The 14,065-nt window shown below is 35.1% G+C and overlaps 2 protein-coding genes across 3 annotated transcripts in view; one reads left to right on the plus strand and one right to left on the minus strand.

The window, feature by feature from the left end:
* LOC120769485 (protein peste-like) overlaps nt 1–6,103 on the plus strand; it is a 42,774-nt gene extending 36,671 nt beyond the window's left edge. Inside the window, exons 2-7 of one of the 2 annotated variants that reach the window (XM_040096512.1) lie at nt 1,319–1,607; nt 2,729–3,034; nt 3,113–3,328; nt 3,396–3,699; nt 3,760–4,036; nt 4,636–5,095. In XM_040096512.1, coding sequence (XP_039952446.1) covers nt 1,464–1,607; nt 2,729–3,034; nt 3,113–3,328; nt 3,396–3,699; nt 3,760–4,036; nt 4,636–5,095 — 1,707 coding nt within the window. In that variant the 5' untranslated portion in view covers nt 1,319–1,463. Of the gene's footprint in view, nt 1–1,318; nt 1,608–2,728; nt 3,035–3,112; nt 3,329–3,395; nt 3,700–3,759; nt 4,037–4,635 lie in introns of those variants that run through there. The other variant, XM_040096513.1, reaches the window with a different exon arrangement.
* Nucleotides 6,104–9,126: 3,023 nt separating this feature from the next.
* Nucleotides 9,127–13,700, minus strand: LOC120769487 (PI-PLC X domain-containing protein 1-like). Its single transcript, XM_040096517.1, has 3 exons — nt 10,528–13,700; nt 10,174–10,447; nt 9,127–9,684 (listed from the first exon to the last, which is right to left on the minus strand). The coding sequence occupies exons 1-3, from the start codon at nt 11,585–11,587 to the stop codon at nt 9,444–9,446; spliced, it is 1,575 nt and encodes a 524-aa protein (XP_039952451.1). The 5' UTR covers nt 11,588–13,700; the 3' UTR covers nt 9,127–9,443.
* Nucleotides 13,701–14,065: the final 365 nt, after the last annotated feature.

Below are 14,065 nucleotides of genomic sequence, written 5' to 3' on the forward strand. Positions count from 1 at the left end.
TCTAAAATTGATCTAAGCTTGCCGCTAATTTCACGAATATGATGAAAGACATGCGATTGCGCGATTGCTTAAAGCTTGCGTTTTTAAAGAAGTTCAGTGCATTAGGTCAAATTAATCATAGAAATCAGCGACCCACTTTCGTGAGTTCTTTTTTCCATATGATTCATTTTACAATGCAATAAGTATAAATATATTAGCCCCCCAAGTATTGTGTTACTAACATTTGAGGGGATAAAAAATATTTCATATCTTCTAATATGGTATACATATGTATGAGTGGAGAGGGGATAATAGAGTGCGACAAATGCTGATGAAGTTCATTTGAAATTCTAGGAAACATGCTAGTAAGCTGACGTGCGGTTCGTTAATTAAATTAGAAAAAAACGTTTGAATTATCTGAAAGATAGTATAGAGTTTTACATGAGTAATACTCTCAAATAACTTTTTAAAAGTTGCTCGATATATCGAAGACTGTCAGATACACTACTATGTTACTATATAATGGGTACTCATATATTTACCATATATAATGCATTAATTTAAGCCCGGAGTCATCTCGTCATCTCTTTTTAATCGTTTGTTTATCATAGAATCGGCAAAATACTTGGATTGGTCAAATATCTTTTAACCAACGTCAAAAAATGGTTTATAACAACGATCGTTTCTCATCAGTTAACCTCCACGTATGTATATTTCCACAAAGAAAAAGCTGCTCTAAAAGATTATGAAGAAGTTTTTAAATAGAAGTTTTACTAGTAAGTCCTTTTATTTGTCTATTCTCTAATCATTCTTCACCTCGAAAAAGCATCGGATTTAGACTTATAAATAGCAAAGCACACAATATCGTCGCCATTTACCAAAAGACATGACTTTAGATAAAATGAACGTTACAAGGTTCTAGGTATAGAAGGGTACTCCCGATAATAAAAGGCAGGGTGATATGAAGCGGTATATCATCGTTAGAAGGAAACCTGTGCCTCCCCAACTGCATAGGCCTTATACCATAATTTAAGAGTCTTATTTATGAAGAAATTACTTAAGATAATAGTCATCTTGAAGGTAGTTTTGCTATATTAATAGTGCAGCTTATCATCGAAAGAAATTAATTCAGACAGGACTACTCTGGTCCATAGAAGAATGAAGTATAAAGTACAATAAAGTATCCTGTAACGTACAGAGGGAACGAGACGATAGGCGACAATTTCTGTATTTATATGACTATTAACATTATTTTTTTGACATTGATCGGTCATTAAGTCTACATATTTTTTGTTTATTTCTTCAAATTATTGACAAATATATCTTCTTTTTCTTGCAGATTTTCCAACAAAACAGTTTGCTTCCCTTTAAGATTGGAATAAACTAAAAAAGTGAAGAATTTGCATTGTATTTAACGGTGCTATCTAGGAAATCGTTTTATAGACAATCTAACATCAAATACTACTAAGCGAGTTTATCTCAAAATGCCCAAAAAAGCAAGTAGTTTGAAAAAATGGCGGCAAAGTAATCGGAAAGTTATTATTGGACTTTGTGGATTTTGTTTGGGTATTTTTGGCGTGTTATGTGGCATGTTTTGGGAACAAATCTTCAACAGCATAATGGAAAAGGTAAGTAATATTTAATATTACTGAGGTACAGTATATACTATGTACATATACATAAACCATAATGAAAATATTTGAAAAAACGAATTACTTATAACTTGCTAACAAGCTATTTCCTCCTAATTTAGTTGATTAAAAATCGTTCGTGTTCCTATTTTTTTGTTTGAGAAGTTAATATTGCCGTTTAATCTTTGATTGAACTTTCAGTCATACCAATTGATATTATTAACCCGCATAAAACATGCTAAAAGCCGCACGAGACTTTGAGACACGTGTGCACGTTTATACTGTTTTACTGAGGTATTGATGGCAGGGAAATCAGCGAGCTCAATACTTTTCTGAGCAGGCAATGTTTTGAAAATTAATTTTTTATAAAGATAAGTTCATTGTACGAAAGTTCATAATAGAGAAGTTTGACTGTATTGGTAGTTTAAGCTATGATTGACCTTTCAATCGAACCAATTGATATTATTAACCCATATAAAGCATGCAAAGAGCCGCACGAGACTTTGAGACACGTGTGCACGTTTTGAAAAGCTTGTTGTGAAAACAATTACTTTTACAACATTTGTGCCTTGAGTTTATTTGTAGTTAATGCTTGTATTAATTATGTCATCGAAATGTTACATATGAATAAATTTAGTAGATATAAATAAACTGAGCACGTTGAACGACTTTTGTAAAAGCTGTTTTTGTAAATAGAATTTTATTTTTTATAATTTGCCAAGCACTTGACTTAAAACTTTATACTAAATTCAACAACAGATTTTATTCTAAATGAGTCGTTTATTACTTTAAAGAGGTTAAGATAATTAGCTCACACGCAGTCAGTTGTTCATATGGTGTTGAATATGATAGATGGCTCGTGAATTAATTAAAGACCGTAGAAAACACGACTCTTCTTTCAACTGGTCATTATGAATTAGTTAGACCGGTCAAACTTAATTTATTTCCATCTCATCGACTGACTGGTTATTAATTTCTGAACTCATTAAAAGAGAGATTAGATGATAGTTTTGTTACAATTGTTATTAAAAATGGTTCCTCTAATATTTTGAGTTGTATATAAACCATACATTTTTGTATTAATAACTTCATTAATTTTCAATATTTTCCATTCATAGGAAATGACCTTACGACCCGACTCACAGGTCTACGATAAATGGAAAACTCCACCAATGGCTTTAAGTTTAGATGTTTACTTTTTTAATTGGACAAACCCAGAAGATTTCAAAAACCTCACTACGAAACCGAATTTAGTGCAGTTGGGTCCATATCGATTCACAGAGAAACAAGATAAAGTCGATATAAAATGGAATCCGGAAAACGCCTCAGTGACATATAGAAGAAAGAGTGATTTCTATTTTGATGAGGAGGGTAGTAATGGAAGCTTAGATGATACGATAGTGACATTGAATGCTGTGGCGTTAGTGAGTGGATATTCAGTATTCATAGCCTAAACTTTTATTTAATTTATATGTATATGGTATTCATAAAAATATCCACAGTCTGCCGCCGGTAAGGCCAAACGTTGGGGCAGTGTGCGCCGCAATTTAGTCGATGTGGGTTTGAAGTTATATGGTCAAGAACTGTCTATAACACGCACAGTCGATGAAATGCTCTTCACGGGCTACAGTGACGACATGTTGGATATGGCACGTGCCATGCCACTTTTCGGCAAGGATGTTGAGGTGCCGTTCGATAGATTTGGCTGGTTTTATACGGTGAGTTGGGAGCAATAATACACTTTTACGATAATTATGCTAATATTTCGTCTTATTATTAACACAGCGTAACGGCAGCGCCGATTTAACTGGTGTTTTCAATGTTTATACTGGCGCTGATGACATTTCGAAAATCGGTCAAATGCACAATTGGAACTTCAAAGAGCACACCGGCTTCTTTCAATCAACTTGTGGTTTAATTAATGGCTCAGCTGGTGAATTCCATCCACCACACTTGAAGGAGAATGGTAGCGTTGCGCTTTTCACGCCCGATATGTGTCGTACAGTGCCATTGGATTATACAGAAACCGCAGAGATTGAAGGCATTCGTGGTTTCAAGTACAGTGGTGGCGCGCGTTCCATTGATAACGGTATAGACGTGCACTTATAACATATGTGAGACAAATTATATACAAATATCTGTTTTGCAGGCACTCTCTATCCCGAGAATAGTTGTTTCTGTGGCGGTGAATGTGTTCCTTCGGGTGTTATGAATATTTCTTCGTGTCGTTTTGGTTCGCCCGTATTCATGTCATATCCACATTTCTACAATGCTGATCCATATTATGTGGAACAAGTCGATGGCATGGTACCGGAGCAGGATAAGCATGAATTCTATATGGTGTTGGAACCACGTACAGGAGTTGCTTTGGAGGTAGCGGCGCGTTTTCAAGTCAATATGCTTGTTGAGCCAATTAGTGGCATAACGTGAGTATATTTTATGTAAGAGATAACTACTATATACAGTTAAAATTTTGAGTTCATCAAAACATAAATGTATGAATGTAGCTGAAGTCGAGCCTTTACCAGATACAACTCTCCATTATAACCTAATGAACCCTTTTACTAATTACAAGTCCAGAAAAAGTAATAAGTTTAGAATAGTTAGTCCCTTTGCCTTAAAAAAGATTGGTCCCAGCTGTCAGCTTTTAGACGAAAGGTTGGATTATGAAAAGGCATTGCTATGGAAGTGAAGCTTGCATTAGCGGGGCCCAATTAATCAAACTAGGCTAAGCAATCTAGTGCCTCAAAGGTCCCCTGAAGTACAAAATTTTGTGAACAGAAATTGATTTTAGGAGATATATGTACATATGGATCTTACAGAATCAGAACCTCAACTTTTAAGATATCTTCCATAAAGCAGAAATAGAATAAGCTAATTCGCTGCGTTTGATGAAACTTCTTAGAGATAAGTAGATTTTATAAGATAGTACCTACTTGTGGGAATAGGATGCAACGTATACAAGTTTTAAGATATATACCACATAGTCATATTTCTTTAAAAATCTCTTTTGAAAACTTTTCAGCTTGTACGAGAAAGTGCCACGCGTCTTCTTCCCACTCATCTGGTTCGAGCAGAAGGTACGCATAACACCCGATCTTGCCGCCGATTTAAAGATGTTACCGCAAATACTCATAGGCGGACAAATATTCGCTTGTGTCTGCTTTGGCATTGGTCTTATACTGCTCTGTTGGTATCCCATCGAAATACTTTGCACACGTCAGCGTTCGGTCGATCTCAAAACTATGCCAACTGTTGTTGAAAATGGCAAGAAAACAACGAAATTCTCCAGTGTCGAGGAACTCAAAAGTCGACCAATTCCTAATGTTGTTGTCAACAACAAAACACTCGATAGTTCACCTTTATTGGATCGTACGAATGGCAAGCCGGTTACGGTAGTGCCAAAGTCGGAGACAAATGAGAGTGTTGCCACCACAACAACAGCCACAAATTGTAGTGTCATTAGTGACAATGTAAAGGAATAATATCTTGTGTATAAATTCGTAAAAGAACTCATTTTGGAAGCAACCAAATTATACGTCCTATTGTATGCCTTTTTTATAGAATGTAGTTAAGTGTTTTGTAAATTCGATATAGTGTTGTAAGTACAATTTTTGGCCTAGCAGCAGAAACTGTTATTCCGTTTTGTATTTTAAAAATGCCGTTAGAATATTAAGTACAGTTATACAACATACTATTTACATATTATAAATGGAATACTCCAGTTAACTAATTATAAACTAAAGGTTTGAGTGTAAAAGTAAAGTAAACAGAGCATAGCACTGCAAAATAGTGCTAGTGAAGCATTTTCTGTGCGTAAATCACTCCCAGGACAAAGAGCGATCTCTCTTTACGCTCCGCAGAGCTATGCGTGTCCCACTCAGCCTTACGAGAAACGTTCACTATATGTATAAATACCTATAACGTAATCTACACTTAAAATAACATGAACAATAAAAGAATTTAGGTATATATTTCCGATATATCATGGCATAATATATGTAGTATGATAATGTCAAATGTTTTTTATAATATTGTCAATGGGCATCGATCGGCATTAGTTGTAGTAATATTAGAAAGTAGTTAGTTTTTTATACATAAATTACACAACTTAGCAACAAAAACAAGATGTGATAAACCAAATGTCCAGGAAAAAGATGGCCTCAATCAAAACCAGATATTACTTATCATAAGTTTATTAGAATATATAATATGACAGAGAAAAACGCATTGAAAATTTCGATCTAAGTAATTTTGTATTTTTATAAATAATAAAATACTATTTTTATATGCATAGTGATACCAAAATTGTACTACTCAAAATAAAATCTAGTAATATAAATTCATAAAAATATGCGTAAAATAACAGAAAAAACATATGTAAGAGCATAAAACATAAAGACACTGCAAGAATGAAATAATTCAACATTCCTTACTTAGTTTCAACTCTCAATCTAGTATAAATAAAACACATGAAATTATAGTTAAGAAAATCGGTGGTTTTTCTGACCTCAAATCATTATTAATTAGTCTTACCGGTTCCAAAAAATCTCAACAATAAAACCCCATCCTATATCTGTTATGTTTTTACGAGTTCATTTTATGATATTATCTTTTATTCGCGGTATTTTTTAAACTATTTGATAAGTTATTTGCTCTACATATTATTTAAAATTTCTTTGAAATAAAAATTAAAAAAATAAGTCATGATTTTTTTTAACCTACGTATGTAGGACAAAAAAAAAAAAACAAAAAAAAACTACATTTCCACATGTTTCAGTACAAATCTTCATTATCGCCTTCAAAATTGGTTTCTGAGCCAATAACTACTGTGATCACATTGAAAGATTTTTCTTCGATTTCATTTCCTTCAAAGTAATCCCCTTCCGTTGCAATACACTTATGCCAACGACTTTTCCAGTCATCATAGCACTTGGAAAAATCCTCCGTCGTGATGACCATCAGAGCCTTCTTCGATTCAGCTTTTATATCCTCAATTGAGTCAAAATGGTTTCCTCGGAGTGGTCATGTAAATTTACTGAATAACTAGAAGTTACACGAGGGTAAATCAGGCAAATGCGTTGGTTGCGGCACGATATTAGTTGAAAATGTGGCGAAATGATCACGAATAACCAATGCAGGAGATCGTGCATTATCTCACTTCTTTGTTTAATAAATTCCGACATAGTAAAAATCGAAGAATTCTTTTTTAGAAATAATAATGAATATTTTGACGTAACATTTAGCACAGATGTTACTAACAGTACTATCAATTTACAGAAAAAGAAATTTACCGATATGAAAAACACGCGTATAAATTAAAAATTCACCTTTCAATTTGATCGCAGTAGTAGAACATGCCAATATTTAATCCAATTTTCTATGCACTTGATATAAGCCTCGTCAGAGATGGATGCTAACAAATGATTGGATATACCTATCTAGGAATTTTTTTTAACGATTCAGCTTGCGCAATTTTTATGAACCAGTCCTGATCAAAACTGATTACACGGAATTTCGACCGACGTTGTGATTTCATGAACTAAATAGTTGATAGTGGTTCATTTCTTTAGGAAATTGCCTAACAGTCCAAGCAGATATACACTGCTGGTCTTAGGTTAGACGCACCAATGTTCTTTTCAAATAAATTAAAAGTATACTATATATCATTCCCAAGGACTACCCAAACGAAGCATTTCCAAGCAGAGGCATATGGAAAATACTTTAAAAGAAAAAAGCACTATCTGAACAATCAGTGCGCAAATTTGTTAGAATTGCTTCCAAATCGACTTAGTTAAGATTAAGGAATTAGCCGGAGTAAAAGCAAGTCTTATAACTGTTCAGTGTACAATCAGAAGTGCAGAACTCATAAAGCGTCTAAAAATCAAGAAAAACCCCCCTCTGTATGAACTACGCAAAAAAACGGCTTCGATTCACGGAAGAATACATGACGGGGACTGTTCAATCTGAAAATCAAGAAAACCCCCGTCTGAATGAACTATGCAAAAAAAACGGCTTCGATTCGCGGAAGAATACATGATGTGGACTGTTCAATCTGACACACAACTTTATGATTGACCCTCAGTCGCTTTACTGATGAAAAATGATTAAATATAGATGACGCTGATGGCTTTCAATACTATTATTACGACGATCTCCAACACAGCCGAGAATGTGGAGTCATTATGGGGACTTGACTTGATTTGTATCGATCAGAAGATGAACGGCGTTTCCTTCAAAATATTGTTGAAACCCGTTTTTCCAAATTTCTATATCATTAAAACAATAAATACTAAACCTAGTGACCAGTAGTGTATAAAAAAAGCTGTATCTTCGTTGTATGAGGTAGTTAAGAAGATCTCGTAGTTAAAAATAAAAAAATAGAGCCAAGTGGGTTTCTTCTTTACCCACTAAGTTCATTACCTTTCTTGTTCTTGCGTAAACTCGAAGTTTCACAGCGGAAAGACATCCGATGAGCTATACATAATAGAATAGTATTAGGGAGCCAGATATAAAGATGGAGAAAGTAACAAAAGAATGCAAGAGTTAATTCACTCAGGCGCTGTCGGGAATGGTGTCTTCATAGACTTATCAAGATCGTAGAAACGTTGCTTTAAGAAATGGATGCAAGTATACCTCCAACTTCTTTGGACCAGTTGGATATTAGGTAATATTATTAGAAAAAAAAAATCGGAATGAACTTAAACGTTGAAAACAAACTATTTATCGGCTTTCATCAGCAAAATAAGACACTATTTGAGGATACGAGTATTAAATTTTATCCCGTTTCACACAAACTGAACGATGAAAATCAAATTCTTATATGGAACACTTTTCTATTTGACGATTATTGCCCAAGGCAAAGGTATCATACGAGTAGTTGAAGAATATTTCCCGATCGGTCCACTATACCATATAGCTACCATACTAACAGAACTTTCAAAATCAATTTCATGTATGGAAACTTCTTTACTGAAAGGTATTCTAGCTTCGGTACACCGAGGAGGATGGAGTCATGTGTAGGTTAAGGTTTTTTTTTTGTTTTAAAGTAAATTTGGAGACTGCAGAGAGCTTCAAACGGAAAGCAATACAACTCCATTAAGAGAGAACTCTCTCAGAGTAGAATATTTCATATTTTCGTTTACAACTGGTTACCAAAATCACACTATTGGAGCTGTTATGGTATTTTTGGAATGTTTAGAAACGAATTCTGTATAGGTATAGACCGATATGGGATCTAATACAAAATGTTATTAGAAATATGATAAAAAAAATAACGACTCAATATTGGGTTTATATTTTGTAAGTATTTTACACATTGTGTTAAATGGAAAAGTTACAATAAAACAAATAAAAATTGTACGAATTAGCGACAAGCTCCTTTTTAGTTGTCACATCATTTTATTCTTTTATAATATATACCATACTACAATGTATACATTTTTTATTTTATTATAAAAATTGTCATTGCTTAATAAAATAAAAAAAACAACAATATTCTATATGATCTGAATATATTTTTTACATTTTTTGTTGAATATAAAATTTGTAAAAAGTTATAATCATAATGACTAACATGTCTGTCTTCATAAATATAATACTTTGGCTTAATTTATTTCACAAATATTCTCAATAATTTTAAAATAATTTTTTTTTCACTGACCGAGAAAAGAGAATAACTTGGTAAGCTAAATACTGCGGTTCTTTTATTTTTATATTTGATACAAAATTTTTGAACCTGTATTTTTATTTTAAGAAAATGCACCATAAACTAAGGCGGATTTAGATATCTTAATTACATATAGAGTTTTATATGTAAATTTACTTCTACCACTAGTAGTACACAACTTTACGTTTATTCCATTCGAGAGCGATATCCATTAGGCTGGTGCCACGAATGAAATCCACCGCTACAATATTCGCATTTGCGCCCAATTCGTCGCGATAAAGTTCAGAAATACGCCAATTGACTTGATCGGCCATTTTTCGCAGTCCACCATATTTGTCGAGTATAACACCCCACGTGTCGGGTGTAAGTTCTGCCATATCAGCAATGGGTCGGCTTGATAGGCGACTGCAAGGAATGGAGAATTATTATAATTACAATAGATTAATGCAGGTAATGACCGAAGTACTAGGACTTTACACTCCAGAGTGTCTTATAAAATCAAAATTATTATCAACATCTTATTCCTTTGATAATTACATTACAAATACGTAAATGTATCTAAGAAAATAATGTGAAAATTTCAAGTTGATCGGTTCAGCCGTTTCGAAAAAATTTTCTCACCGACTCTGAAAACATGGTTTCGAGAAAAACGCGTTTAAAGTTTTTTGAGCCGATTACATTAAGTTAAAGAACTCTTACAAATACTCATATTTCCCAAACTATCTGCTAGATCAACTTAAAATTTTCGGATAATATCGTCAAATATGTACATATGTCTACAAAAAATATATATTAGCAAAACCGATATTTGCAATTCAGCAGGCAATATAACCCCTAAAGTTTATTTAAGTTTTAAATTTCTTTAGGCTTTTATCAAATTTTCGATCCACTTACGAAACATCAAAGTTGTTAATTGAACGTAAGTACTTCTCCAGCTTTGGCCATGTTTGCACATTGCCCCAACGTTGCTCCACCGATCGAAATAGTGTATTTGGAAATTCAGCCACTACTTGGCCCTTATCATAAGCCAAAATGACGTTCTGTTGCCTTGACCAAATATCGTTTAATGTTGAGCGCCATGACGCTGAAGGATGCACGATAACATCGCCAAATTGCTGCTGTAAGAAACTGACCAGCAGACGATGAACGCCAAGACCTTTGCCGAAACCTGCAGTTTAATATAGATATGTTAATGAGTTACTAAACCCTTAAATATAATTAGAAACGAGCGTTCCGAAATTTACTCACCAACCGGAAACTCTTTCAAACCGAATATCACAATCTCATTTGTCTCCAAGACGAACTCTTTAACTTGCTCGATAATTTCCGCTAGAGGACGCTGTCGTGTAACGCCATGATTAATGTAGAAACGCTCGGGCGTATTGCGATAATAACCAACGCGTATATCCAAATAACGTACACCGTGCAACAACTGACCGCGTATATCATCATCCTGTGTCAGCGCATACTTTGTGACGATCGTTTCGCGCAGTAGTGGATCGAAATTGGGTCTATACGAGCCGGAGTCGTGTGTGCCAGGTATGAAGAGATCGCGCATACGCATACCACCCACCTGTGCGCGCATTTCGCGCATCCACCGCGGGTACGCGCGCAAACAGCTGGTGGCCAATATATCACCACTTACATTCACATAACTCGCCCAAAAGCCATAGCAGCCCGTTTTGGCGGTCACATTGCGTGAGAGCGCATAATCGAAATATACACCCGTGGTGAACCATTGCGCGGCGGCGCTTGGTTGTAATGCAGCGACTATATCACCGCTGCCATTGTTTGAAATCCAATAAAGACGCGGGGGCATTGATGCTGTGGGTGGCGCCGCGTTGTAAGTATCCACAAAGCCGCTACCTTCAAAAGTGTGGCTCGCATTCGAACGCGCAACGTAATTGTGTTTGTTTTCACGTTCGAGTAGATAGCGCGTCGGCGAGGAAGTGCTGCGTTCGGTAACGCCATCGTTTGGCACAAAGCCGCTACCTTCTGCGTTATCAAACGCGGCTAGCGGCGTGCCCGTAGTAAGCTCGACGCGTTCAAACTTATGTGGCGCCTGCATTGTAATCAATATGTGATCATCCTTGTGCGCAGGCGCATTGGTCCAAGACACCTCCAAAAAACGATGGCGCGCACTTATTGTCAGCCAGAGCCGCAATTGTTTTGGTTGCGCGTCGGGACGCGTGGCGCTTAAATCGTGTATGTCATCGTAGTTGTAAGGCAGCGCGGAAACCGTGCTTAGGCCACACAGCGCATAAATATAAAGCCGCACGAGCGCTTCACACACTTTTATTGCTGACATTTTCAAAACGTAACTACTGCAGTACAGGGTGTAGCGCCTCTGTGTATGTTATACAAATATGTATATATGTGTGTATTGTACTGCTATTTGTATTTATCACTTTCACTTACTGCTGACGCGACCACTTGAATTAAATTAATTTAAAACACTTTTCACGTTTTTTCAGTTTGCTTATCTTTTCAGTTAATTTTTCAACTGCAACACTTGACGTCGTGTGTGAAAATTGCTTTATTTTACACGCTCGTTATTCACTTAAGTGACAACGCGACCACATGCACTTTGTTCTCGTATAAAGCGCTTTCAAACTGGCTGACTTGCGACTGGCGACGAACAGCGCGTGCAATTTCAACCGTTCAGTTTGAGTGTTTGAATCGTTCTAGATTTGTTTACAATATCATTTGTGCTTACAACTTAAGACAATAGTTGGAATAATTGTACATTAGTATTGTAACATAAGTAAACACAGTTCAAAAAATTACATAGAAATGGAGTAATTCCCCAAATTGGGAAATTCGGTAATGAGGAGAATCATTTATTTGGACATTTGGCAGTATCATTTCCACTTCCTCGATATGTAAAAAAAATTCACTGTCTTATTTGATAATATCTTGCATAGTGGACTCTAGTGAGGTCCAAGGTGCGACCTTTAACTAGTGTCGGACAAGTAGAGGCTCCTAATAAAAAAATCTTAAGTGGACTTCAAAGTTAATAGACTTTAAAATATTTTCATTTTCTTTTCTTTTAGAGAAGTATAAAATTAAGCGAAGAGAAGTTATAAGACACGACAAATAAACGCTCTTTGTTTAATTGCAGAGATTTCGATTGAAATCTCCTTCATTTTACACAGCGTTTTATTTAGACATATAGACATAAAGGCAAAACTTTTGTCATGATGAGATAACAAGCTCTTCCATTTTTTTGTTCTGACAGTGTCACATATGCAAAAAGGAGGTAGTTATAAGAATTCACAGATTCATATTACTTGAGAATATACGAAAAACCCCACTTATTCTAAGCTTGGATGGCTTGGGAGGCTTTGTCTTAGTTTATAGAAATATCTTTCATATATGAATGAATATTCTGCTTTCATTTCTGTTTCAGAGATGATACGGGCTTAAAATATCCAGTAAAAACAGGGCTTGATTTCTTCACAAACTCTCACTTAAGATTTTGTGGTCTTTCTAACACTAAAGATCGCCCACAACGAGCCTGCGTCTCATTTCTTTACCTTGAAAAGAGTATATTAAATTTGTCACGAAGTTTACAACACCCAAAAGCAAACGTCGGAGATTCTACATATAGTTATTTAGCAACATTTGTCTGTCTGTATATAGGCAAACTACTTAGTCCCTCATTATTTGAGATATCGATCGCGTTTTTCTCCCCAAAACTCTGCTAATTTGTTGGCTTCGCCGATATCGGTCCACCAGGATATATCTGCGATACAAAAGTGATCGATCTAAGCCCAGTATTGTGTGGAAACATTTTTTTATTTGATGGGATATCTTCCCGAAATTTAGCCCGGGTTATGGTCCAAGGCTATGATGCGCTCTCCGAACAAAATGTTCAGATCAGACCACTTTATTACTTTTTTCTTCTTTTAGTAATATTTACCTACTCTAATTCTCTACGGTTTTTCATTCATAAAAATATCTAGATCTACATAATCATACACCATATCAGCAAATAACTCTGACACTGCGCCAAATTGAGCACACGACCTGATCGCGGAAGACCTTCAAGCGTATACTGTTTACAAGCCCCAATTGGCTAGATGTCGCTGAAGCAAGCATCAACTTGACATAAGTAGTTATATTTACGCTGAGCTTCATAAATGTAATTGTAAGCGAGCATGTTGCTATAGCGGAGCATCAGACTCAGTATGTAAACAACACCTGCCTTGCATCTGTAGAAATACATATTTACATATACATATAGACATTCAAGAGTAAATTTAAAAAGGTTAAGCAAGAACTACATAAATGGCAACTTAGGAACTTTTTTCGATTTTATACCCGAGGCATGAATACACTTAGGTAGTATTAAAATATCGAAACTATTGGAGGATGCAGTCATCTTTTTTTAGAAGGGTATACGAGTGAAGCTGATGATATTTCAAATGATCACAACATTACGAAATCCAAACAAAACAAGATCTACTACTATAAGCACTGAAACTGAAAGCTTCTGATCGTTATAATCTGGTTAGTTAAAGAATCATAAATTTATGGACTTATGGACCTTGTGTCGGATAAACTTGTACTGCTTGTATTTAGCTCTTCCCTACTTTTTCTTATCGCAATTATTTCAACAATCGATGCATGCGATTTGATATCGAAGAATTGTTCTCAACAATAGCAATTAAATTAGTTTCACAGAATATTTAGCCATAAGTAATTATATATACTGATGATGAATTGCCATATATAGTGCTAATATGAAATTAAATGCAAATTAAGTACATTCCAGTCATCTAAT

The sequence above is a fragment of the Bactrocera tryoni genome, chromosome 2 (genome assembly GCF_016617805.1).
Source record: "Bactrocera tryoni isolate S06 chromosome 2, CSIRO_BtryS06_freeze2, whole genome shotgun sequence".
In the NCBI taxonomy this organism is placed as follows: Eukaryota; Metazoa; Arthropoda; class Insecta; order Diptera; family Tephritidae; genus Bactrocera; species Bactrocera tryoni.

What these genes read in the sequence shown, in the direction of transcription:
- LOC120769487 (XM_040096517.1), bottom strand. Translation starts at nt 11,587, where the DNA reads ATGTCAGCAATAAAAGTGTGTGAAGCGCTCGTGCGGCTTTATATTTAT. An exon ending in TTTGAAAGAGTTTCCGGTTG is followed by an intron (nt 10,448 to 10,527) that starts GTGAGTAAATTT and finishes ATTAAACTGCAG; the next exon opens with GTTTCGGCAAAGGTCTTGGC. An exon ending in ATTAACAACTTTGATGTTTC is followed by an intron (nt 9,685 to 10,173) that starts GTAAGTGGATCG and finishes CATTCCTTGCAG; the next exon opens with TCGCCTATCAAGCCGACCCA.